Consider the following 25810-nt stretch of genomic DNA (forward strand, 5'->3'; position numbering starts at 1 on the left):
GCCAGGCATATTAAGGCTGCATGAGAAATAAGCCAGCAAAGATTCTCAGTTTTTATCCTTGGTAACCTAGAACCAAAGGACTGATAAATGTTCCTTTGTTTAAAAAAAAAGAAAGACGTGTCTGTGCATGAACATAAGTGTACTTCCTCATATTTTCTTCCCATCTCCTTACAGACTACACAGGCTCTGTCAAAATTGCTCAACAGTCCCTCTATTACAAGTGTCAGTCACACAGCCACCAGTTCTTTACCTGTAAACTGCTAGCACACTCTTGTATTTAGAGTATGAACATTTTCTAACAGAGGTGCAGAAAGGGACTTCCTTAAACCTTTATCCACACAAGCTTTCTGATTTTTCCCTTGTGTAAATATAAGTGTTAGATTGCAACGCAATGTTTGCAATGTGACTCATGGAACTGCAGAAATTCACTATTCATTATTCTAAAAATTTCAGATTTTATCAGACATTAGTAGTAGTATCATCATTGCATTAATAAGCAAAGCAATACAAAGCAGTAGACCTTCAATAGAACTGCATCCATACTTGTGCAGGTATGTTACAATAAAAGGAAAAGTCCATTCTAGGGCCTCAACAGCACACTGAGCCAGAAATCAACCTGGTTTGTGTGCCTGGAAGGCATGCCAGCTCCATCACAGACATTAACCGCAGCACTACTAGTCCCTATTTATACAATTGTGTGGACAGGGGCAAACAGGCTAAGGTAACTCACTCAGGGGTACAACAGCAGTGTTTGTAACAACCTGAACCCACTGTCTGCTAGCCCATGGCTCTGACACTGCTCTACACGGTCCCTTCTGTAGCAGTAATCAGGGAGAAATGAAGACAGAGACGAATGCCATGCAGCTACAATTCTTCTTACTGCAACTGGACATGGATAAGAAATGTGTGCAATGTAGGACCAGCTACTCAATTTCTGCAGAATTTCAAAATTCAAATGTTTTCAACCTAATCAACAACTGAAGAATTAGCTGAACTCCCAATCCTCCTCAGGCTGCTATTATTAAAATTGATGAACCTCTTCTGGATTTGTACACTACGCTTCTATTCATTCAAAATCATGAATCCTACAGTAACTACTTCACACAGTGCCACAGTGCTTCAGAAAGACATCTTTAATATTTGGACTTTTCACGTCACTCTGTACTAAATCCTTAGCAACCACCATAGCAACACACTCCAAAATCAACGTGAAATGCATGGTAAGTTCTTGTGGGCTACCAGCCAGAGGAAAAATATACATCTCAATTGACAGAACTAAATTGTAGGTGGAAAGAAAAAACAAGCAAAATAGCACCTAATTTCACTAATCAAGAAGAGTTTGCTCTAATATAATGAAGCTAACCTGTTATTGTATCTACAATAGTGTAATTAGTGTAAGTGGTAATAAAAATTTTAAAAGCCTATTGTATTCAGTCTACAAACAGGTATTCTATATAAAAATAAAAAGGTGCTATTCCTTTTTTTTGTAAGTGTCCTTATATTTAGTTAAAGAATATACTGTAAGATCTTCAGATACAGAGTTTCTTAATTCCTCACAATTAAACAAAGATGTTCAATAAAACAAACTATTCAAACATGTGGTCTCTGGCAGGAGGGTGACACTATCTAAAGAGGCCCAGAGCAGGTGCTGTTACCCCCTAGAAATTATTTCCTGTGGAAGAGAAATGACCTCACAGAGAGGCTTTTAGGGTTTCAGGCTGCCTGCATCTGGTTTCTAAGTCCAGATGGGTTTAGTCAAATTTGATTACTTTTATCCCCAGACTAGGGTCCCTGGTGGCACATTGAGCAAAACTGCCACTTCACATGATGCTCCATGCACGCACTGCTTGGTGGTGTTATACAGGTTAAAAAGAGAACATGTGGTCGCTCAGTCTGATTGAGAAGACTAGGTCTACAGTTCTACATGCCTGTAACAGGGTCCCCACTGGTCAGCAGGGGTGAGCGCAGCACTGGCAGCAGGCGGGTTTGGTTCTTCCTTCCTTCCTCTCACGTCTTGACCTATCCAGCCCAGGTTCACTTTTGTCAGTGGGCCTTCAGGACGAACCAGTGACTGTACACTCTACTGTAGCTCCACTCAAGAGCTTTCACCTCCTTCCCAACAAAGCCAACCAGCTCCTCGGAGTGAGTTCCTCACTGGTGGTGGCTAAACGCAACTGTGGCAGAGAGAGCCGTACGCTCCCCTCACATGTCTAATGCCCAACTATTAGTACAAAACCCCGGGATTCTCTAACCTCCAGGAGAATACTAATCACTCTATAAACCATTAAGACCTTGTTAGAAGAGTGTATGCGATCTTCTCCATTGCATAAATAACTCGTGATCAAGAGAATGGTCAAACTGGTTAAGATGATATGTGATCACTGAAAATTGAGTACTCATTTCATTATGGACTCTGGCTACTCAAACAACCAGTCTAATCAAGCGACTGGTCTGACCATTAAGGTACAGTATACCCATTTTGTTAGGAAGCCTTGAGTTGAGCAGAGCACCAAACTCTCTGATGCTCACTCAGGTGCTGACTCTTGAAATTAAAAGAAAGTCGTCTAACTGGGTAACCGCTTCCCCTGCGTGGGAATCAGCTGCAGCTGAATGTTGTATAAATGTTTTCATTTAACCCACATGAAACTGCCCACATCTATTTTCTGCCTTCAACAGCTGCCAAACTGCCCTTCAGACACTTGTACCGACAAGAAGAGCTCAGTCAGACAGCTACTCCATTACAATGCCTCAGTTTTTTTTTTCTTGGGATAAATTATTTTAGTGCAGCAAAGATGCATCAGATTTAAAGGGAACAGTCTACCAAACAGTCCATGAGATCGGCTATCCATCTTGAATGATGAGATGCAAAGACTGAAACATACAGTAAGAGTAAACAGGGATTCATTCCACAGCTGGAGTTGGAATTTCCCATTTTTAAATTTAATCTAATGCAAAAATTGAATGGGGTTTAGTGAAAATTGAAAAATAAAAATCACCCAAATCTAGATTTCTTCTTTAGGAAATACAGAACTTAAGGAAAGTGAGACTGCATCAAACAGCACTGAATAGGACTGATTAAGTGTTACTCTCCACAGCTTTCAGGAGGAGTCTGACTTGATCACACAGATAGTAGTTTCACACTATTGGCTCCTCAGCCAAACACAGACATTAAGTGTGTGTCTCTGAGTAGTGACACATACATAAGTAACTATTCAGTGCTGAAGTGTTGCAAAACCATGAAATGAACTATGGTCCTTAACTAAGACTATGGCCTTGCATGGGAATTGAAAAAAAAAACAAACATCAAAAAGGCATTTTGCTCACCTATATTGCCTTGTACGTTTCTTAAAAATCCATGGAATGAAAATAAGACTCTTGTTGTTTAACAGTTAAAACCATTTTAGGTTTTGCAGCCTGCAGACTCTTTAAAAAACCCCAGTCGTGAAGCAGAAAATCAATATATCTCATATTACTTTCCGTCCATGTGTGTAAAACATCAAGCTTCTGTATGTTTACTACACTTGATGCTGTCTAAATAACTGAATAACTTAATAGCTAAAATGAGACCTAATACCTGTGTCCTGGATCCTATTCCTAAGTCCCTCCACAAAGACTAGCTTCCTAGTCTTTGTCCGATTGTAATGTTGAATCTACGCTACTTCTGACATGCGTCCATTCTGCTCATGTAGTGTTTTTTAAACATGCTGGAAATTTGTGCTAGTGCTGCCTCTGAAGCACAGTCTGTTCCACTGACCAAGCAACATATTCAACAAATATTTAACTGATGATACCATATGATGAATGAAAATTATTTTAATTCCTTTACTATCATGTAGTTTCTTAAATACAACGCTCATCCTACTGTATATACTGAAACCAATTAAATGGCATTTCTGAGCAGCTTTTTTGTGATGCGATTATATAAAGGGTTTCTTCTTACTTATCCACTTTATCAATACATTTTACAACATCCATCATTGAAATTATTCATGTGATAATGATTCTTGATTTTATTTGCAAGAATACACGTTCTGACACATTGCCCCTGTTCCCATTACCCTAGTTGGAAACATTTGATAATCTGCAAAGAAAGCTTTTATATTTAGAAGACTAAAATAACAAAACAATCGCCTCTATTAAAACCAAAAATTGGACACGTAATCTTTCATCCCCGAGACATGTACAGGTGAGGGTAAAAGTAAATTATTTTCATGCAGTTGTTAGGACCTTTTTTTTAACGAAAAGCAGATTTCTCCATACCAGCTGGCATGTGAGACACGCATCTCGATTAATATTGTTTACCCACTGTGGGGCTGTATGCCTGAAGATAAAATGCTTAATAGATTAAAACAATTCCAAAACATGCTTAGCCAGACTTCTCTTTGATGTGATTGAAGGATTTATTTTGGTGAGCAGCAGCATGTTGTTTCGCAGGAGGCTATGTATGCAAAATAAGTCCCTGAATCAGCAAGACCCTAATGTTAACACTAATTAATAACTCACACAAAGGGGGATTATGCAGTTTGGGATAAGTCCCAGTTACAATGCAGTGCCCTCTTACAATTAGACACAGGCAGGACCCCCTGTGTCCTGTTCAGACATGTTTCAGTAGCATGCTTACACGTGTGAAAGGCTTATGTACAGACACTGACTGTGGACATAGAACAGTGCAGACAGAGGACAAGGGAGCGTGTGTTAACACTTTTCCTTCAAGAGTCTTGGTAGTACAGAATACAAAAATCAAGCACTATAGTTCTTCAGCATGAGGAGTAAAAATAAATGACCGAAAAGAGAGCGCACAGTTTTCTCGAACATCACTGGGTCTGTTCACTTACGCACTTCAACTACTTAAACACTTCATATTCAAAACATATGTGCAGTGCCTTGCTTAAATTTATCGAGGTGCTGACCCATAAAAAGAATACTAATAGCTGCATCAAATGCATGGACTAGTGTTTGTTCTTTTGGATACTGATCTTTTCACTTTTAAATTTAAGTCTAGGCAAATCTGACTGATTTGAAAACAGGACATTGGTCATTTTGTTTCATTAAAAATATCTATTTTTTAAATCGATCAAGCAAATAAAAAATATGTTTTCAATTGTTTCTTAAACACCTATGCGGTATGAATGCATTTATATTTCTATACTGTATAGGTCCCTATGGATACAGTTTATTGTATAATTAGAATGAAAAAGAATACTGTAATCAATTTAAAATCACTAATACAGGTATAAACAGTTTTAAACCTTTCAACGTAGCATAAGCAAAAACCATATACTGTATGTCATAATGAAATTAGAAAAACAGGTTTATCAATGAACAACTCAAATAATACCTAATACCTCAACATAATTCAGGACAGGAGTCAAACAAGGCATATCCTCACCTAATGTCTGTTTTCCATCTTTTGAAGTGTCAAGCTCCACTGGTGAACCAGATCCTTCTGCATTTCAGCTGACTTACCAAATGTATTTTTTACTTTCCAACAACCCAGCTCTAATACACTGACAATGGTGCTGTAAGTCCCTTTACAAGGGAACTAGACAACATTCAACTTACTATATTTACTGAGGCACACAAGATACAACTTGGACTTCATGTGCAGCAGACCAAAATTCACCATCAGCAGGCTGCAAATGTGCCTGCCCAAGTGTCACTGAACTGGATTCTTGAGTGCGAATGCAGAATGCCATTTGGTACCTCAAGAAAGCTGGTAATTGAGGATCCCGAGACCAAAACTGAAACCAAACCGATGCTTTAGTGAGCAATCACCACTCCTGCTTCATTGTACAGGGCTGAAACATGGACAACATGCAGGAGACAGTTAAAAGGGCTGAAGTCATATCCCTCCGTTGTTTGCAGGATATTTGTACATGTCAAGTGGGAAGAAAGAGGCACTAACATCAATGTTCTGCCCCAGACAACACCACAAGCTCTGAAGCCATCACCTCCACTGGGCAGAAAAGGTCATGTTGTCCAGCTGTCTGACTCCAGGCTCCCAAAGGTTCACTCAACGTAGCCAACACAGCTGAACCAGAGCTGAGAAGAAGTTGAGTTTTAAAGATACAGCAAAAGAATATATGAAAAACTGCAAAATCAATATAAATTCCTGGAGAGTTAAAACTCTTTACCAAAGCAGATGGAGAAAGAATATCTGGGAAGGAGCCCAAAAGAACCAAAGCTGTCAGAATGAGGAAACAATAAGACAGCATCAAAGAGCACTAGAAATGACTAGATGGAACCACACACAATTCAACGTATCCTAACAACACTTGTTCCACCTGCCAGAGAGTGTGCTTATGCCATATTTGCTTTATCAGTGAGCTCCTGGTTCATGGAAGACAATTATTCTGGACTGTGAGGGACAGCCAATGAAATGATGAGTTAAGATAAAACAGATATGGACTAAAATTTAATATTTGTGTTTAATAAATAAGGTTTCGTTGCTCTATAAATATCCAATACGAATCTCTTCTCAGCAACTTTTGCCCCCTCATGTACATTAAATGTACAAGTCTTTGCAGCAGATCTCTTTGATGCTATCAAACCACCATCTCCCAGGCGAATTGGCATTGAGCCCCAAAAAGTCCAAATCAAACAAACCAGGGATAAGCTCAGAAAACAAAACGGAAACACACATTCTTAAAGTGCTCGTTTCTTTGTACTGACTTTTACTTAAAACCCACTCAAGTCTGACAGACAGAACAGGGACCACGAAGATAAAAATCTCAATGGTACGGCAGCAAATCCTTAGTAAAAAGCAATTAAAGTGATAAGAGAGGCAGAACAAAGAGCTAATTAAATAAATGCAGATGGATCTAATCAACTACAATCATTTCCAAGTGGCCCAAAGATGTTAAAAACATGAATCACAATTTATATACACGTTATGCACAATATGAAAACTAATGGAAAAACAATCCTCTGTACATGCTACCTTATGGGGGGAGGTTGGGAGGGCATTTTTTGTTTACTACTAATACATTTTATTATGGAAATAAAAAGACTTGATTCATTACAATGTCTTACTACTTGTGGATCAGGGACTTCTCTGCAAATGGGACTGTTATGTTCTGTTTTCCAATTTTCAATTGTCTTTTAGTTTCATCAACCCAGGGGTATTGTAAGTGATGTACAATATCTCCTGAGTGGTAGTACAATTGATGTCTTTATTTAATCTGAAAGTTCATACCAGTATTTGGGCAACAAAAATTGAAACTGAGTGATGAACTCGATAAAGAAATTACAAAATGTAAATATATATATATCCATCCTTTAGGAATACATACTTTTAATTGCAATAAATTTCATATTTTAAGCAGACCAATAACTCATTGTGTTGCAGTGTCCATTTGTTAAATTAAACAATTTTTTCATACTGTTAATGTGTCCAATATATTCCAGTCCACGTTTTAAGAATACATATCACAAATTGAATTATAATTATATAAATCTTCAGTTAAACATTTTTGACCTGAACATGGATGGTTCTTGAGTTACATTTGATAGAACAATGTGTATCTATAGATAGAAATATTCTAAACAATGACAGATAAACAATGTCTGTATCTATGATAGAACATCAACAACACATCAATAATCACCTTGTAATTCACATAACCAGTTTTCCTATCTAACCAAAGATTTATATACAATTTATTTTAGAACTATATATAATGACTCAATGTTAATTTTGATTACCTGTAATACAAACAAGTGATTTTGACCACTGCATAAACATTAAAATACTTCATTAGTGAAATAATTGATTAGGCACAGTTGAAGAGATGATCAAACATGTATCTCAGCACTTACAAAAGTGTAAAGCAATTACAAAAGTGAGCAAAAACTTGCTTTGTGGTTTATCATTTATAATTACTTCTTAAGGGTTTAAAAAGCAATGAAACAAGTGTGTCATCCTTATGGTCCTCAGTGTTCCTCCAGTCTGGTGGCCCAAAAGTAACTGGGAACAACACCGTCAGTACCAGACAAGAGCAGGTTTGACACACAGTACAAGTACAAGGGAGTTAGGAGGACTTGAGATCACTTCCCCGAGGGCAGTTGGGACAGTTGATCACCTCCCAGAAGCCAGCTGGCAATCTGTTCTCTGTATTCCTGCGAGGGACTGTTTTTTCCCTCACCGCCTTCCATGTGTTCATGACACCAACTGTTTACCTTGTGGAGTTTAAAAAAATTAGAACAACACTCACAGAGGTACCCCTCCCAGAGGCAACTGCAAGACTCAGTATAGTCCAGTTGTATGTGTTGCATAACAGGACAGTGATGAAGCTCCGGGATTCTGTTTTGTACACTGTTCTTCTACATAACAGTGCAGGTGATTAAACACACAAGCCTCCAAATTTGTATTAAAAGTAAACAGAGAGATCCCTGGGCTTTAGTTTAGGGAAATGAGAGGATCATTAGCAAAACTATTAATACTGTACATGGCATCCTAGACACTTTTGTGTAGAAAACCATAATGATGTAAGGCACAAAAACACAATGACATTTACTAGGCACATGTTGTTTTACATAGAAGAAAACTGGTATACAGTAACATTAGATGGAAAGGGAGAAGAGAAAAAAATAAGACTCAAAGAAACTCTTTTTAACATTAGCTATTAAATTTCTGAAAAACTCATCAGCTTTTTTTCTTCTTTAAAAAAAAAAACTCTTCTTTATCAGGGGGCGATCACTTGAGTGGAATCAATTGTATTCTGCTCCACTTTGCTGTTTTCAAATCCAATTTCTTCCATGTCATCTCAGCACACATTTATAAGGAACAGAGCGCTTGATTATCTCCCTCTTTCTACCGCTTTCCACTGCTGCGGCAATGTATTAAATTAAATGAGGTGTCTGGTGAGCGCACTTTCCAGGTCACTGCCTGTTACATAAACTCCAAGCCCCATCACAGCCCTGGTGTTTGCAGGAAAGAAAGACCCTGCCCCAAACAGCTGAATATTACTGCACCTATAGTACATACACTACGCCTGCATAATTTACACCTGGACAACAAGTCTATTCTTACATATTTATGAATGGAAATTACATTTCTATTAGACTTTATCTTGATCCAAAATGCCGCAAAAATGTGGCAAAAGGCAACACCAAATATTAATCTTTTGCTCTAAATGCCAAGTGTTAAGCTTGGAGCAGACGTCACAAGGAAAAATCTCCCAGTTATCACCATCCATGCAGTGAAGACAGTGGTGTCAACTAGATGCTTGTCCTCTGCAGGGATTGGAAACACTGTTGACACTGATGGAAAAATGGATGATGCAGACCAACACTGCAGGAAAACCTCTTTCAGTCTCCTGAAGATTTTAAAAAAATCACTTTTCAGTGGGACAATGAGCCAAACACAATGCAATGTACTGTATACAGTGGAGTGGATTAAGAATAAGAAAGTGAATGTCCTTGAGTGACCAGGTCAAAGACCCCACTTTTGCAATTCCTACTGAAAATCTGGGAAAGGCTTGAAAAGTCCTGTCCATAAGAAATCCCCAAGCAACCTGAGAGAGCTTGAGCAAACCTCCCAAGAAAAATGGAGAACAAATTGCACCAAACTAGTGTGCAAAGATGGTAGAGTTGCCCCAGGAGCATGCAGCTACAGTATAACTGCTGCAAAAGTTGCTTCCACAAATAATGAGTTCTACATATTTGAGATTTCTCTTTAGTGAGAATCTACTGACTGCATTGTAAGTTACAGTACCTTACACTTCGATGTCTTCAAATTGAGCATTAAGAGGTTGAATTTTTTTTTAAGTGTATGCATCATTTTGAAGGATCTGAATATTGCAAGGGACTGTATATGCAATCGAAGGTGGGTTAATGCAAAGCATTCATTTTGCACTGAACATCTGTGTTGGGGAGAAAAAAAAAACAACAAACATTTTTCTTGCTCCTTTAAAAACTGGCATTGCATGAGGCATGAGCTCGTGCACCGTAGGAGAAATTTGGTATCTTATCTCAAATAGACAGGCGAGACAAATGCTTTTAACTGCAAAACACACTGCAGAATCACTACACCATGAGATAAATCATAGATGAACTTGCAAGCAGTTTTTACATAATCCCACCATTCAAGCTCACAAATACTGCAGTGTGTTAACTGATGTGTTCTTCATAAAATATTTATGCATACGTAGCATGCATAATTATATCGCCGCATGAGTGGGGGTTGTGTGTGTGTGTGAAGGCTTGTACAGTACAAGCCTGTGTGTATGTGCACGTGTGCGCATGTGTGTATTAAAGGTGTCTGTCAGTATAAAATGCTGATGTAAAGCTTATCGCTTCTGTTCTCCCTTCTCCTGCTCGTTCCCCTGTGATCACAAGTGATAGCTAAGGCAATTACTGGAAAAATCACTGCATCATTTCATTTCATTTCTGTGGGCCCTAACTTTAATTGCTTAATGCATCCTTTACTGCTGCTCTGCTCCCAGTCTCCCCTCTCTTTCTCTTCTTCATTTGTTGTAGAGCTGTGCTGGTAATTAAAACTGAAGTTGCATAGAAACCCAGATATAAAATCTACCTTTTCAGCTTAAATAAATGCAGTGTATGTGTACACAGTGCACAAAAGCATTAGATATGAAATTAGACAAAAAAGCACTAATTCTAATATTTTCTCCATTATCTCTTAGTATGTGTTTTGTGCATCTGTGCATGTATGTTTGTTTCATCTAGTTTTCCTTTAAACCTGATATATGTTTCATGCACTGCAAGAAGATATTCAAACTGCTTTTAGTCAAACAGCCAACAAAAACGAAACACATTTAAATAGAATTTAAGTCTGGGCAACACATGAAAGATTGGGGAAGGAATTTCACATACTACAGGTAGTAAAAAACTAAACTAGGGACACAAAATGAAAAATGCTAAATTTGAAGAGGCAACTTGCAGTGCTTTACAAAAGTATTTGCAACCTTCCTATATTTTAAAATTTCAAAGAGATTCACACAATTTTTAAATGTAATTTTATTCAACCCCTGAATGCTTCGACTGAATATATTGAAAGGTAAGACAGGTTACAAAAATGATGGCAGCAAAAATGAAAGAGAAAATAATAAAATGTATTGATAGTTAATTAATAGGTAGAAGAATCTTCTTAAGCAAAGTAGCCACAAGTCATTTTGGTATGTTACAACTTTGCACACTGCGCAACGCCTTGGCATTAACTCTTGTTTAACTCTTTCAAAGTCATCATGGGCCTCAAAGTGGCCTTCTTAACCAGTTTCCTCCTCTGTACAGCTGCGTAGTTTGGAGGGACAGCCTGATTTAGGCAGTGTCTGGGTGCTTTCCCTCCTTAATGATCATCTTTACCATGTTCAAAGATATTCATTAACTAATATTCTTTGAAGTGTTTTTATACCCTTACCCTGTTCTGTGTTTTTACAATGATAAAAAAAAAATTATCATGACATGACAATTTACCGTTCTGTCTGCTCCAACTCCACAAAACAACCAAACAACCTAAAAGAGCTTTTGGTCACCTTTTAAGGGAGGGCAATATCCAGTATAACACTCGGTTCTAGATCGTCAGTACTTTTACCTGCAATGACACACACACACATACACACACACACACTACCAAGCATACACTCATACACATTATTCAGGACTCCCCTCTCCCTTCTGACAGGAGCCCCAGGAAAGGCTATTATTAAACGCCTCCCGGGTGCTCGTGTTCAACAGCAGAGTGCAATAAAAATTCCTTTTCTTTAATTAATTTTTATGGCCAGCAAAGAGGACACGCTGACACTTGTCTTATGTGGTGCTGCAGCTTATTTCTTTCCCCCTCATCTTTTGTTTGTGTCTGCGCACGCTCTTACACTGTCTTGCAGGACGCACACACAAGTACTACAGGCAGAATGTGCGTTACTGTATATGTTTTGCTTTTCTACAGCGGCCTCGGGTGTTTGGGATTGTTGAGTGTTCGATCCATTTAAAAACCTAGAGCTGCAGTCAACCAGTTTGAAGAATTGTTCAGTTTATGTCTCGTGGTGAACTGCAATAAACGGCCTTTGGTGCCTGAATGAACTGCAATGTTTCAACAGCATGTAGGAAAACAACTGCCATCATGTTCACAAGCTTATGTGGAAGAATGTGCTTGTTCTATGAATGTGCATGCTATCTTGGCCATCTAGGTATTTGGCTTTACCTAAAAAGAACTAACGTGTCCAGTACAGTATCTTTAATTGTTCAAAAATGTGCCATAGACTGTATAGTTCAAACTTCTTTAGTAGCACATATGATTTTAGTGTAGCTGACGCCACAGCAAAAAATAGCTTCAAATAAACATTAAAATGGCAATTCATTGCACAAGTATCTTACCAGAAATGCAGCCAAATCACTGTTCATGAATGTACTGTTACTGTACTTTTTTAACCAGATACAGACAAAACTATCTTCTTTCAATACATTTGGATGCTCATGCTCTTAAAGGTATCCTACAAAGCCTTTAAAACCAAATCTTCAATATCATAAAAACCTGCAAAGTATAATTTGAAAGTATACTGTAATTTTTTTTTTCTGGGATTAACTATACAAATATTTTGTTACTTTTGAATTTTACCAATGATACTTATACTTGATTTCAGTGTATACCCATCAGCATTTCATAAAAGACCCAGAGGAAGCAATTCACTGTTCCAAATTAAAAAGGTTTTGATTACCAACTGGTCCAATTGCGCTGATAGTTATCAATACAACCATACAGTATGTACATGCCTGTTAGTAATACCTACTTATGGTGTAAAGTGGAAAGCAAACAGCAACAAACTAATTTCTTAAAAAAGGCTATTAACATTACACCAGTGGCATGTCTGGTTAAAACCAAGTAGTTTGTGTGGTTTGCAAATAAAGCCATGCTTTAGTGAAATTCTCTGTTGAGTTGTCTTAACGGTTAGTTAAAACCATTAATAGGTCCAGTTATTGACTTATTGATTTTGGCAATGAAGTTCAGTGGTTAAAATCACAATTTTCTAATTCAATGTGGTAATTGTGTGTGACTGCAAACCCCAGAAATTTGTACCTAACACTTGCTTAGGATACATGGGCACGTAATAATACTAATGGAACAAACTCAAACAATCCTTATCTAAAAATGTATAAAACCTGCCTATAGCTCATTTCTAGTGTCCAGTGATTCAAGAACCAATCGTCTGTGACAGGCATGATTTTACTTTGAATTTGTTATTGAAACAGTTTCTATCTGCTTAGGTCATCTTCAATTCAGCATTTTGTAATGTTTTTAAACATAATAATCCTTCTCAAATCTATCATTCCAATGCAACACTATAATAATAAAGGAGACTATTGTTTAAGAGCTCAATACAAACTAGTTTCATTGTCACCCTCAACAGAATTTATGATGGAATATTTGATTATAGACCAGCTTCTATACAGAAATTAATGTCTTTATGGGTTGTCTTGCAAATATGACCAATGAATAATGTACATTGCTACTCACTATTACTATTACTATGAGAATACACTAAACTTACATTGTAATGGTGACTGTAAGAGTCTTAGCTTCTGTTCTTGAGGTTCCAGTCTAGAATGTATAGTAACTATGGTAGCAGTGGTCCTGTTGATTGATGACCCTGTGCGAGTGATTAGTGAGAACCTGCAGTAACTTTCCAGGCACAGGACTCAGCAGGAGAAAGCAATGAGAATGCTATAAACACTGCACCGCATCCTAACATTCTTTACTACCTTTAAAAGAAGAGATGTGCCTTTAATACTAAACCTGAGTCTGCCACAGAGGCTCATTATAAAACCCAAGTACCGCTGTCCCTCATCTGACAGAGAAACGCGCCTTTTCAAAATGAATGCCATTGTCACTGAGCGTCAACACACAGGAGAATTGGAAGAAGTGCTATTATTTCTCCGAGCAGGCTCCATGTGACTTACTACAGACCATGAGTCTGTAATTACAGTGCGCATAGGCATGTCTCTTCCTTTGTGATACAGGAGGATTCAGATATTTAGCAAAGAAAAAGGCCTGTTTATGGACTGAAATACTGTAAAGAGGCACTGCACTCATACAGCCACACTCATAGGCTGAAATCATTACCTGCATATATAAACTCACAGGAGCACACCAAAACAAATGGCAGAATAATATAAACGTGTTAGCTATTTTTAATGCTTGCTGTTGCTATTTATTGTTATTAAGGGGTTCCCATAATTAAAAAAACCTTGCCAACAAAATCAAAAAGTGCCAACAGGATACATAAATATATACCTTATTTATTTTAATTATGGCAATAAATATGAATTCTCAGCATTTCACAAATCTGAATGCAGAACCATGTAAATGCATATGAATGCCATCCACGTTAGCTATGCTATGACATGATATTTAGCAATGAATGTCTAAAAAAGCAGAATGTTCTGTGCTTGCAGCAGCGTATCACTTCAGTATGAGACTGGCCAGAGAAGTTTCCAGGCTTCTGTGATAAGAATGAGAGAGTGCAGTTATGAAATGTCATTTTGAGCAATGTCCCTTAAACCTGCATCGTCTAGGGAATGCACCACTAAGACTAAGGGCTGTATTTCATTAAAATCAACAGTGAAGATATTTTGACTTTGATATTTCCTTGAAATGTTGCAAATAATGCATTTTACTTGCATGCACCTACATACTGTATGAAAATGTATGTATTTTATAGTATATAATAAAATTTTCTTCAATACAATTCAATAGGATTTAATAGCAGTATTTTCGCTTCTTCACATATCATTTTTACATTTTCAGAACACATTTGAAAAGCTTGATTTTTAATCAGTACATAGTGCCATGCAAAGGTATTCATACCCTTGCATGCTTTTCACAGTTTGTTCCTTTAAAGTCAGCAGTAATGACTTTCAAGTAGTAATTCACATCTGTTACAGTATATATGGTACACACCTCCATACATCTAGATCGAAAAGAAAAATTACAAAATGAAAGGGGAAAACTTAAATAATGAATACATAAGTATTCAAAACTCTATTCAGATGCACAAAATTACCTTAAAAATCCACACAATTAGTCGATAAGTTATTGGTGGCCTCTATCCATGTGCAATAAATGTGGTTCAGGTGATTTTAGAATAAATACACCAGTCTATATCTGTAATATCTGTCAGGCAGTATATTTCAAGCAAAGATTCAACCATGAAGATGAAGGGGCTTTCAATTAGCTGAGGGATAAACTTGTATAAAGGCAGGAGATCACGAGAACGGTAGAAAAGCATTTCAAAGACCCTAAAATATCGCTTTGAGCATTGTGAAGTCAATCATAAAGAAGTGGAAGACACCCAAGCAATGAACAGATTAGGCTGTATCCCCAAACTGGGCAAGAAGACATGGATAAAAATGATAAAACACACCTACAGTAAATCAGCTCAGGTGATGATAAAATCATTGGAATTTATCCATTCAACTCCTGCACTACAAAGTTGTACTGATCAGAAAGCCATATTTCTGCCTCTTCTGCAATAAAACTGAAAGGTTCATATTTTAATTGTGTTCAGTTATTTTATGGAATACTGTTTTATTTCTACTTCTTTTATATGTGTTTCACTTGCCACTACAGAAAGAAAAGTTTGTCAACCATTTTTCTAGTTGCAGAAGTACACTGATTTGCTGCAGCTGGTTGCTTTTTTTTTAGATAATATGAATAATATTTGATTGTAGGACATTGTATCAGAAATATGAATGTGTGTCATGTATGGAGATCCAGGCCTCAGAAAACATTAGATTACTCCTACTGTGCTTCTGTTTTTAATGGTGTAGTTGTCAAGACTGATTTTGCATATTTGTAAATTATTTTGAAAAATCACTAAAGGTTGCACAAGTTTACAATGAAAAAAATACACAATGAGAGGAGATAGCAGAATTACACAAGTTTCAGTGAGGGTTTACAATACAGTATAAAAGCAAAGGGGAAAACTCAAAACTAGTTAAATAAAAGCCTTTCAAAAGAATAAGGTTTTGAGTTTAGAAGTTCTGAGTCTGGTTTAGTATGGACGCAGATTTGAGGATCATCACCGAAGAAATGATAATTTAGCTTGATAGCTGATCAGGCTCAAACGTGTAAATGCTAAGAAGTAAGGGGCCCAGTATCAAGCACTGAGGAACACCAGACTTAACAAGTCCAATTTCAGAACTGAAACTGCCAAGAGAGACAAAGTGACAGTGATCAGAAACTCCAAACACAGTCTCAAAACTAGAAAGCAAGATATCGTGGTTAACGGTGTCAAAAGCAGCACTGAGGTCAAGAAGGATAAGGATAGAAAGAGAAAAAGAATCAGAAGCCTTAAGAAGGTCGTTAGTGACTTTAACCAGGGCAGTTTATGTGCTGTGTAGTTGTTTGAAACTAGATTGGAGGGGCTCGAAGAGGTTGCTTTCAATGAGATGGTTATTTAACTGAACTGGACCAGGATAAATTACATCTAGATGTACAGTAGTTGTAATCTAAGGATGTTGAAGGGCAGAAGTTGTATGCATCATGGTGACTTAAGAATACAGTTCTCAAGAGATTTCCCTTCCAAATATTGAAATCCTGATTCATACGGTGATAGCAAATCCCTGATCCTGACAAAATTTGAAAGTGAGCAGCAAGAATGACATCTAGAGGAAAATAACTCCTGGGTTTAGATCCAGACACAACCTTTGAACCTATCATACAGTAAAAACCTGGAAGAAGGCACATTACAGTTACACAAATGATGACTCTACCATTCCCTGCTAATCCTCCTTCCGCAGTGTCTGATGCGTGACGGCCGAATACATTTGAGAAGGGGCAGGGGGGGGGATGTGTGCGCACAAGCGCAGGAAATTCAGTTAACTACAAAAAAAGAAAGAAAAGAAAAATGTGGTGGTGGTTTTGGTGTGGGCGGGTGGGGGGGAGAGGGGGGAGTTCAAGAAAGAAGAGGGGGAGAGAGAGAAATGAGCTTCGTTGTATCTATCACTGGCAATTCAGATTTGCCGACATTTCATTTGAGATCCCATCAGCTGTCAAATTGGGAAAGCGGCAGGATGCAAGGCAGCTACCAGCATCTCAACAAGACAAGAGAACCAGCCGCAGCTCCCTCATCAAAATAACATCACGTCCGCAGTCAGACAAAAGAAACATGTAAGACCTATCTCTCACTCCCTCACCAGTGCATTTTCATGAAACCCATCTCATTAGAAATATATTGATAAATTGACTAGGCAAATTATCTACTTTGTATAAACTGTGTCTGCATTTGTAGAGCTCACTGCAAAACGACTCAGCAGATTCATCTTATTATAAGAGTTATTTTAATTACAAGAGTAGCCACGTTAGAGCAAACCCCAGAAACACGAGGCGGTGGAACAGACATATCAGGGTGCCCACACGGCCAACGAACACTATCAACAAGCAGCAATTTCGAGGCGGTTTCCCTTTCACAGCCTGCACTAACAGCTGACTGGAACAAAAGGTTTCAGCACGTGACGGCGAGGTCCTGCTTTCTGGCCCGCACAGCCAGCTGAAGCCTAGTTCTAATCCCAGCAGATAACTGGAACATTGACTCGAGGAAGCTAATGAAAAAGAGATTATGCAGTGAAGGATGGGAACAGGTGGAGAAAAGCATCTCTCAGTAGCAGGGATAGACAAAAAGGACACGGGCTTTGTTTTAAACATTGTAAAAACATATTAAACATATTAACGAAAGAAACACGGCCTTTTTTATCACAAAAAGGCCCTTTTTGGCAACCTGAAGAGTTAAAGACTCCAGCTGTCTAGTATGACTGCAGTACAGAATAACACCAAATGACTGATATTCTGAACTACAAGAACTTGAGGGTTTTCATTGTTTGTTATTTATTGATAGAAAAGTGAGTTCTCATGTTTTCTAAGCATTTTCTTCATTCTTTACCTGATGACTAATATTGAACTTGATACCTCCCTTTAACTTTTGATTGCTTTTAAATTCTGGCAGCAGTATTTCCTGACAGAACAAAGAAAAGCTGCCGACAAGAGCTTGCCATGTCAAGTATTATCAAAAACACAGACTTCAGAAGATGAAACCATGCACCTTTCAAATACGTAAAATCTAAACCAAATGGAACAATAATTTATTCAGAATATTCATAATAATAAACTAATAACACTAACTGTAACTCTTTTTAAATGTAGAAAACACAAAGCATGTCACCTACTGTACTTTTGTAATGTGCTGACCTAATCGATATACTGTACAATTTCATAATATAAAGACAAAAATCATACAGATAAGTAGGAAAATGCAAGGGTATAGAGGTAGACAAATACCTATATGCATTGCTAATGAAGATAATGTGTTAAAGAAGCTTAATCTGCATAACTACTGCATTCTTACAAATTAAAGTACTACTGTACTTTCAGCTTCCTATAAACTTCACACACAAATAAATAAGAGAGGTAAGACCAGCAATAATATATTTTTTCTGTGTTTTACACCTTATTATAAGGTGAAATACAGAGGGGAATAAATGGCTTCTACAAAAATTAGATTCAGAATATAAACTCTTCAAAAATCTCGCACAATGAGACGGAAAGCACAGTAATAACTCAACACTGAAGCTGCTTTGGATCTTTGATAACAGTGAAAAAAGCATGAAATTAACTTGTTGACATGAAGAGAATATTGTAAGCATTCAGAACAGCCTTTTCATTTTGTTTTGTGTGACTTGAAGCACAGCAAAAGGAATGTGGTGAATACATTACAATGCTTAGTCAAGCAAGTCAAGAGCAAAAATGTAACCACGTAACTTATATGTACAGTACTTAACTGCTCTGAAATGTTTTGATGTGCACTGCAGATCCATTACGGTCATTTGTTCAAATTCCTGTATGAGGGACTCTTTGACCATACTGCACAAGCCAGTGACCTTCACATTCAGCACATTCTACTGATAATGCTCTATCACAGCACAGAGAAGAGCACAAACAGACACACTTCAACGTTCAGAACCTTCAGTTATGCAGAATAAATGTTCTGAATGTCATATCTATGTAAAAGATAACTTTTTCTGGTTTTCAGATCTCCCTTTTCATGTGCTGAAATTGACCCAGGCTTGTGCTTTCTCTCAGAATACATTTCTATCAGACTAATACTGTATGAAAGAGTTATAATAGTCTAAATAAACCCTTAGCTCCATTTATAAAAAATCTAGTTTTAAAATCAGACAGTAAAATGGGGCTTTTACATTTTTTTCCCCCCAATGCTGAACATTCTACATTTGAAAGATACATTTCTCACTAAAGTCAGAAAATTCACCTGAATTAATAATATTGATTAAATGTACTGCATCTAGAACTATTTTGACTAATTGATCAAGATCGACTGTGATATATTCAAGTGATTATGACTCCTGCGTAAGTACTAAATCAGGAGCATTAGTGAGAAAGATGATTGAGAACAGGTGATGAGGAGATTTAACCTGTTGAATGTCAAGCCTGGTGAATACCAAAAACCCAAACACACAGAACAAAAAGGAAACAATATGCCCCACTTTCAAATGAATACCTTCATGCCATCAGTGTGTTGGGGGCTAGACTAAGTCATTCACCATCTGGGGGGTCGTACTTAGCTATTTCTAACTGTTGAGGTGCTATAACGCAGCCCGTCAATGATAGGCCATGATCTGGGAAATCACTAGTCTCTGTCTTGATACTTCACCAAGATTAATGGAGATTTCCAAGTGTGATGGTCAGAGCAGGAGTGTCTGTTTGCTACAGACCTCTGCTTATATTGATTGATGACAACCTGACTCTTTGGAGTATGTGAAACACAATGCAGGTGTCTTCTCGTCTTATAAGGGTTAACCTAGGGGTGACGTGACCTTATTACTGGGGCTACTGCAGGGATACTGAAGCAGTCAGTCTCCAAGGAACCTTTCAGAACACACAAGTCGCTTGCTTCGTTTTCCCAGCAATGTTTGCAAAGCTGGAAATTGCTTTAATAATTTACACTGTTAATTTCCTCCTCAGCTCCCCTATGCACACTGTCTCTGTTCAAACAACACGTGTGTTGTTTCAGTTCACTGCAGCCAAGGGTACATTGTTTAGAGAAGAGTGCTGTGTGTGTATCAGGCTGTGTGTGTTTTGAGTTAGGGCATCAGAGACTGAGCTGCAACGACTAAACCTCTGGATCAGCAAAAAGTAAAAAGAAAAACACATTTTCTTTACATTTACACCTTAAATACTAAGTCTGTGTATTAAATAAAAATAAGATAAAAAAATATTTTGTTTTTAAACTGAATGTTTTAAATTGAATCTCCGATATTAATAAATACATAAATTACACAATTCTGATGGTGGTAAGGTAATGTCTGCATTTGGAAATTGAAAACTGTAACCAATGGCCATCAGCAATGTTCAGACAAAAACGGAGAAATGATCCGTACTGCAGACCAGGTCCTTTCCAATTATGTTTGCTGTTTACACTGTTTTCTGTCAAGAATATGCTATTGTATTCTTGATGTAATTCCTTCTAAAAGATGTACTATCTGAATTACTCTCTTGTGGTTCAGGTAAGTCTCTAAGTCTAAATTACCAAAGGGGTCTTTGATTTTGGTATCTCATCCGTTTCCATGTGAAATACCCCTCACAGCCAAGCATGAGGAGCATAATGTATGCTGGCCTCCATTATTATTAAACTCATGAAACTCTGACCTCAGTGAAACACATACAGTATAGTACCTCAACCCAGTCTCAACAACATCCAGCATAACAGGAACCCCTGTTATCTTTATGGGCCAAATGACATTAAAGGACAAACTAACAAAACAATGCTCCATCCAGCTGTTGTTAAACTAACATTACAGAGGACATTTTTCCTGGCATTTTGGCAAAATGTAACTACAGCACATGCGACATATATACTGTACTCTGCATGTCTAGAGAACAGAATAAACGTAATGTAGAGCAACAATAGTGAGACAAGACACTTAGGGACTCCCTACCAGACCACAAGTGGAACCATGTGTGCTAGCTGTGTTCATCCTCCCACTGGCTTTAATTTGAGAGATTTTCGGTATTTATAACCAGCACCAGCTCTCCAGAGGACTGGATTATTATCATCTTCCAACAACACCACAGCTCCCTTGAGCCACAGGGTTTTAACACTTAAACCACAGCACTTGTTTCCACACCAAGGGAACAGAGTTGCCCACTGGCGCTATGTACCAGCCCATAGCATGAACAGTATACGAGTCTACCACACTACATGAACACAAATGTATTGTATCAAAGTGCGTCTCAAATCGGACAGCAAATTGGTCCAATCTGTTCTTACAAACAGAAAACGCTGTCTGGTTAACCTGTTTACAAAAGGCTTTAAAGAAAGTAAAGCAGCACGTTCAAGGCTACTAAAGAAAGTAGGAGTTTACTTAAACAGTGTCCCTTAGTACTTAAGAATAATTTGAATTAATGAACAAATCAATAAACATCATCTTAATTTCCTCACAATATTTTGGATAGCACTTGATTATGCAGGCAAATGTAAATTTCAGATAAAGTCACTTAAAATTATGAAACCTCAGTTCTGCCAAGGAACACATAAAATGACACAAACCAGGAGAAAGAGGGGAAAAACTGCTACATACATATTTTATTACTGATAGATTCAATCAAGAGTTAAAGATTGAGATGGAAAATATAAAGCTGAGGATAGCAGAACAGGCCGCCAACATGAAAACGTACAAAAGAATAAAAAAGGCAAAACGTTGAGGCTGAGACAGGTATGGCACCCTGACTGAATAGCGATGGACAGTGGCACCCACTTGCATTGAAGATTCAGCCACAGGAGGGGGTAGTCACACATCTCAGAAGATCAGGGTTTGATTAAAGAAATTAGTTTAGGCTGGATCTATTACAAAACAAACAACCGGCCATTTGCTATTCACCGCAGTCTTTGCTCAAGGGAAGGACAATTTCTCAGGTCAGTGAGTCTGAGAACAATATCAAAAAACCCTGGCAATCCAGGTAGAAATATTAACAATAATAAAAAAGCAGAAAAGGCAGGTTTGTGGTGTGGGGGTGGGGCTGGGCTGAGTTGTGAAAGCTTGGAGTAAGTGTGCGATTTAGTTGGCTTTTCTGCAGTCTGCGCTGTCACGTCAAAGAACCTGCAAATCAAAGCGACCCCTTTTGATGAATATAAAACAGAGAGCCCTGCCGAGAAGCCCTCTCTCTCTCTTCCTAATCATAAACCACTGCAGCGGCTGCAGCAATCCCCTGCTTCGCACAGAATGAAAGGAGAGTGGAACGAGGGAGAGGGAGAGAAAGTGGAGAGACAATCACAACAAAGGCTGGTTTTGAATAGTAATAAACACTCGTCTTCTCGAGAGCTCTAAGATGGGGGAGGATATTTAGGGTTTGGTGGAGTGGGGGGGGGGGGGGACTGGAAGATGATAAACGGGCTTAACTCCGGCAGGAGCTCACCTGTCATCTGCTTCCGCCTTTTGTGTTCTTCGGGTAAGAGAAACAAATGAATGGCACATTTACAAGAACATCACAACTTAACACTAGAAAGCAAATAAGGAATAAGGTCTAATAATAATCAGAATAAAACAAAGACCCCAATACACTAATTACTGTTTCCTGTTGTTTACCAGCTAAATACTCTGGGACACCAGCTTCAACACCCCTAAAAACTGATATCAGTAAGGAATAGTCAAATATAATAAACCGACAGAAGTATTGCTTGTCCTTCTCCTGTTACTGTATACATCTTAGAGTAATTGTATATAGCAGACTGATTTTTGTTTTTGTTTGTACACTCATGCATGTCCGGTTAAAAGCCCAACTGCACTCCACTGTTTTCAAAGCGTTCATTTGCCTCTCCAAACCCACATTTCGGATACGAGATAAGAGCGGGGGGGACAGGAGTGCTTTACTGTTGGGTTCAACACTTTGCAGCACTAACTGGGGTGTCATTTCCCCAACCTGATGAACATGTGGCAGGGCTGTTCTCATTACTATAGCAGCTTAGGCTAACTTCCGCTCACCCCCTCGCGAAATCAAACCAAACATTACCATGGGTCTTTCCAGTTCACAGGTGACATTTAGCCTGTTTCCACCCAAAACTGACTCCCTTCTTGTGGCGCCCTGCTTTTCCCCTTCCTGATCTACACCAATTGCTCCGCTTTCCCTTTCAGAATTTGTCGCTGACATAGGAACTGAGTCCCACCCAGGCCCTGGCTTTTGAAAGTGACACATGTGTGGGTGTCGCAGGCGTGTCACCTCCTGCCTGCTGAAGTATGAGGCAATTTCCTGCGAGCGGCGCGTGGCGAGCGAAAGCCCAGGGTAGGCGCACCCAGCTCTGCCGGCCTCTTTGATACTGTCACAGAAGAGTAATGGCTCTCTGCTCTGTCCGCCACCACCAAACTAATGTTGTGTGACTTTGTCTCTCCTTCCAAATGTGTTTCCGCTGGTGTTAGGGATGGAGCAGAGGACTAGGGGTTGGTGGGGGGGGGGTGGTACAGGACAGAAGCAACAGACTTGACAACGTCTCTGAATCCTGAGGCCAGCCTGCATAATTTTCATCAATAACTCCCAATCTTTCCTAAGTGCCTCACTTCAAAACAAATGCTTCTGAGGATTTTCTGGGCTACCATATAGTCACAAAGTGCCTATTTAACAGGAGAAGAAAGGTTATAAATGAGAGTAAAGGGTAACCTGCCCTTAGTACTCTTTTGGAAGGTACTGTAGTAATTTAATGATCCAAGGATTCCATCCAGGTGTTCCTTAAAGGATCTCACAGAGTTAGTTTCAACAACATGGCTTGGAAGTTGGTTTCAGCTTTTGAACCCAAAATTTTGTTCATAAATGTTTTTCTTACAAATGTTTTGCTACCTCAACGGCAAACATAAATACCATTATCCTGTACTGAAATGCATAAGAGCAAAAAAGTGTACAATACATACAATTATGACTGCAGGTCAAAAACGTATAACTAAAGAGAAAAACCGCTTTATAATCTTGTCACAGTTCAATAACTCAGGCCAATCCTCCTCATAATGTCTCAACTCTGCCAGACCTATCCATGAAGGGGTCGCAAATTGAAATGTTTTAATCATGTGACCTAGGACTGTACTTATTATATTTTTTCAATATTTTTATATGAAATACAATGATAAAAGTATAGAACTTCATTTGCAGTCCTATTTAGCTTTTCACTTGAACTCTTGCCTTTCAGCCACAGCTGTAATTACAATCTAATCCTATCCGAAATTATAAGGTAATTATGCAGAATTACTCCCTGATTAAAATTGCACAATATTACAATTCATTACAGTAAATTAACTCCCACCCTCTCTGGGCTATGTGCCAGCTGCTTGTGAATATGAAGAGATAGTTGGCTCATCCTTTCAGGTGGGGGAGAAACTGCTTGTTTTACGATCTCCAATTCCCAGAGTAAGACTGAGGGTCCCTACTTCCTCTAATCATGCGGTTGGTTCTCATTCCTTCTTCCAAGCTGACATTCTTTACTTCCACTGTGGTGAACTTCCCAGAAGTTCAATAACAGTGCAAGTACTGGGACCAAAGCTTTTACTTCTGTACAGTCAGAGTTAAAAAATAATCAAGAAAATGTCCAATTTGGCAAATCTTAACATTGAGAAACAAATCTGTATATTTAATGTTATTAACTCCCCATTACTTGCTTGCACACACTCCCTGAACTACTCACACTTCTGCCCAGCACAGTGTTGCGCACTCCAGTCGCAGTGCCAGCCACCTCCTTCCTGAGCTGGCTAATGGTCTCCTCTGCATTCCATACCTGCGCCAGGAGGAAAGACATTAAAGACACATTAAAGAAATAAAAGCTACAGAAGTGGATTTACAAGTGTCTTGCTGCACTGTGAAGGGAAAAGAAAGCTCAGCATAGCAACACTGGATTTTACACACTGACAGTGTGACTAAAACACACAGGCAGCTGGACAAGCATGTCCCAAAAATGGGACTGTACTGAAGAATGGATGACAGGGTAAAAACTTGTTAAATGCTCCTTGCAGCCTTCAGATAATTGTTAATCAGAAAAACTAACGTGGCTGGAGTCCTTTGGCTTATTTTTGAATTACGAAATTAAATCACAGGACCATTCTTGGTGTACAGTAGATGAGGGGCTACTTAGCAAGATGTCCATTTTTCTGCACTTGTCTAACTAAACACAAGTGTCTAGAGCATTTCCTGTGTCTACGTGTTCTGGTGGCAGAGTACAGTAAGAACAGCCGTTACCTCCTGGGCCAGCTCCTTGACTCTGCCTTCCAGCCTGTGCACCTCATTCAGCTGCATCAGTTTCTCCTCATCCTTCAGGGAGATCTCCTGATGCAGCTCTGTAATCATGTTCTGCAGCTCCTGGATCTTGGACTCGCGCTCCACCACCTGAGAAACAACAGAAAGCAGCATGTTCAATCCTTAGGTTCCAATGCACTCATCCAGCACACCCAGCAGACTCACAAAACAGTTTTATATACAAAAATACATTTTGAATGTTTTCCCACAACTGTTCAGATAACAAATGTGCCCCTGACACCTTCTGCCCATTCTGTAAAATGACCATTTGCACACAACTCTGTCTACTACAGGGTCTCACTGCAGTGTGTGTACACATTTTTGACATCAACATTGCCTTCTCAATGGTAAAGTAGTATCTAGTTCAGCTAAAACTAAAAAACATCATAACACACCACCAATTACACAAACCAAATACAAATGTTCAGAATCACACACCCTGTTCTGTGGCAGTCAACTAAATGCTGATCCTGTAGCCCAAGGTAACTGAACCACTGCTGCAATACAGAATCGAAA

General features: G+C 38.5%; 1 protein-coding gene across 5 annotated transcripts in view; it reads right to left on the minus strand.

The window, feature by feature from the left end:
- The window catches only part of pmfbp1 (polyamine modulated factor 1 binding protein 1), a 157355-nt gene that overhangs the window by 65938 nt on the left and 65607 nt on the right, over positions 1 to 25810 (minus strand). For all 5 annotated transcript variants that reach the window (XM_088614533.1, XM_088614530.1, XM_088614535.1 and 2 more), the window contains exons 8-9: positions 25238 to 25384; positions 24690 to 24779 (exon numbers count right to left, since the gene is read on the minus strand). In XM_088614533.1, coding sequence (XP_088470659.1) covers positions 24690 to 24779; positions 25238 to 25384 — 237 coding nt within the window. The remainder of the gene's footprint in view (positions 1 to 24689; positions 24780 to 25237; positions 25385 to 25810) is intronic.

This window comes from Lepisosteus platostomus, chromosome 20 (assembly GCF_059453375.1).
Source record: "Lepisosteus platostomus isolate fLepPlt1 chromosome 20, fLepPlt1.hap1, whole genome shotgun sequence".
In the NCBI taxonomy this organism is placed as follows: Eukaryota; Metazoa; Chordata; class Actinopteri; order Semionotiformes; family Lepisosteidae; genus Lepisosteus; species Lepisosteus platostomus.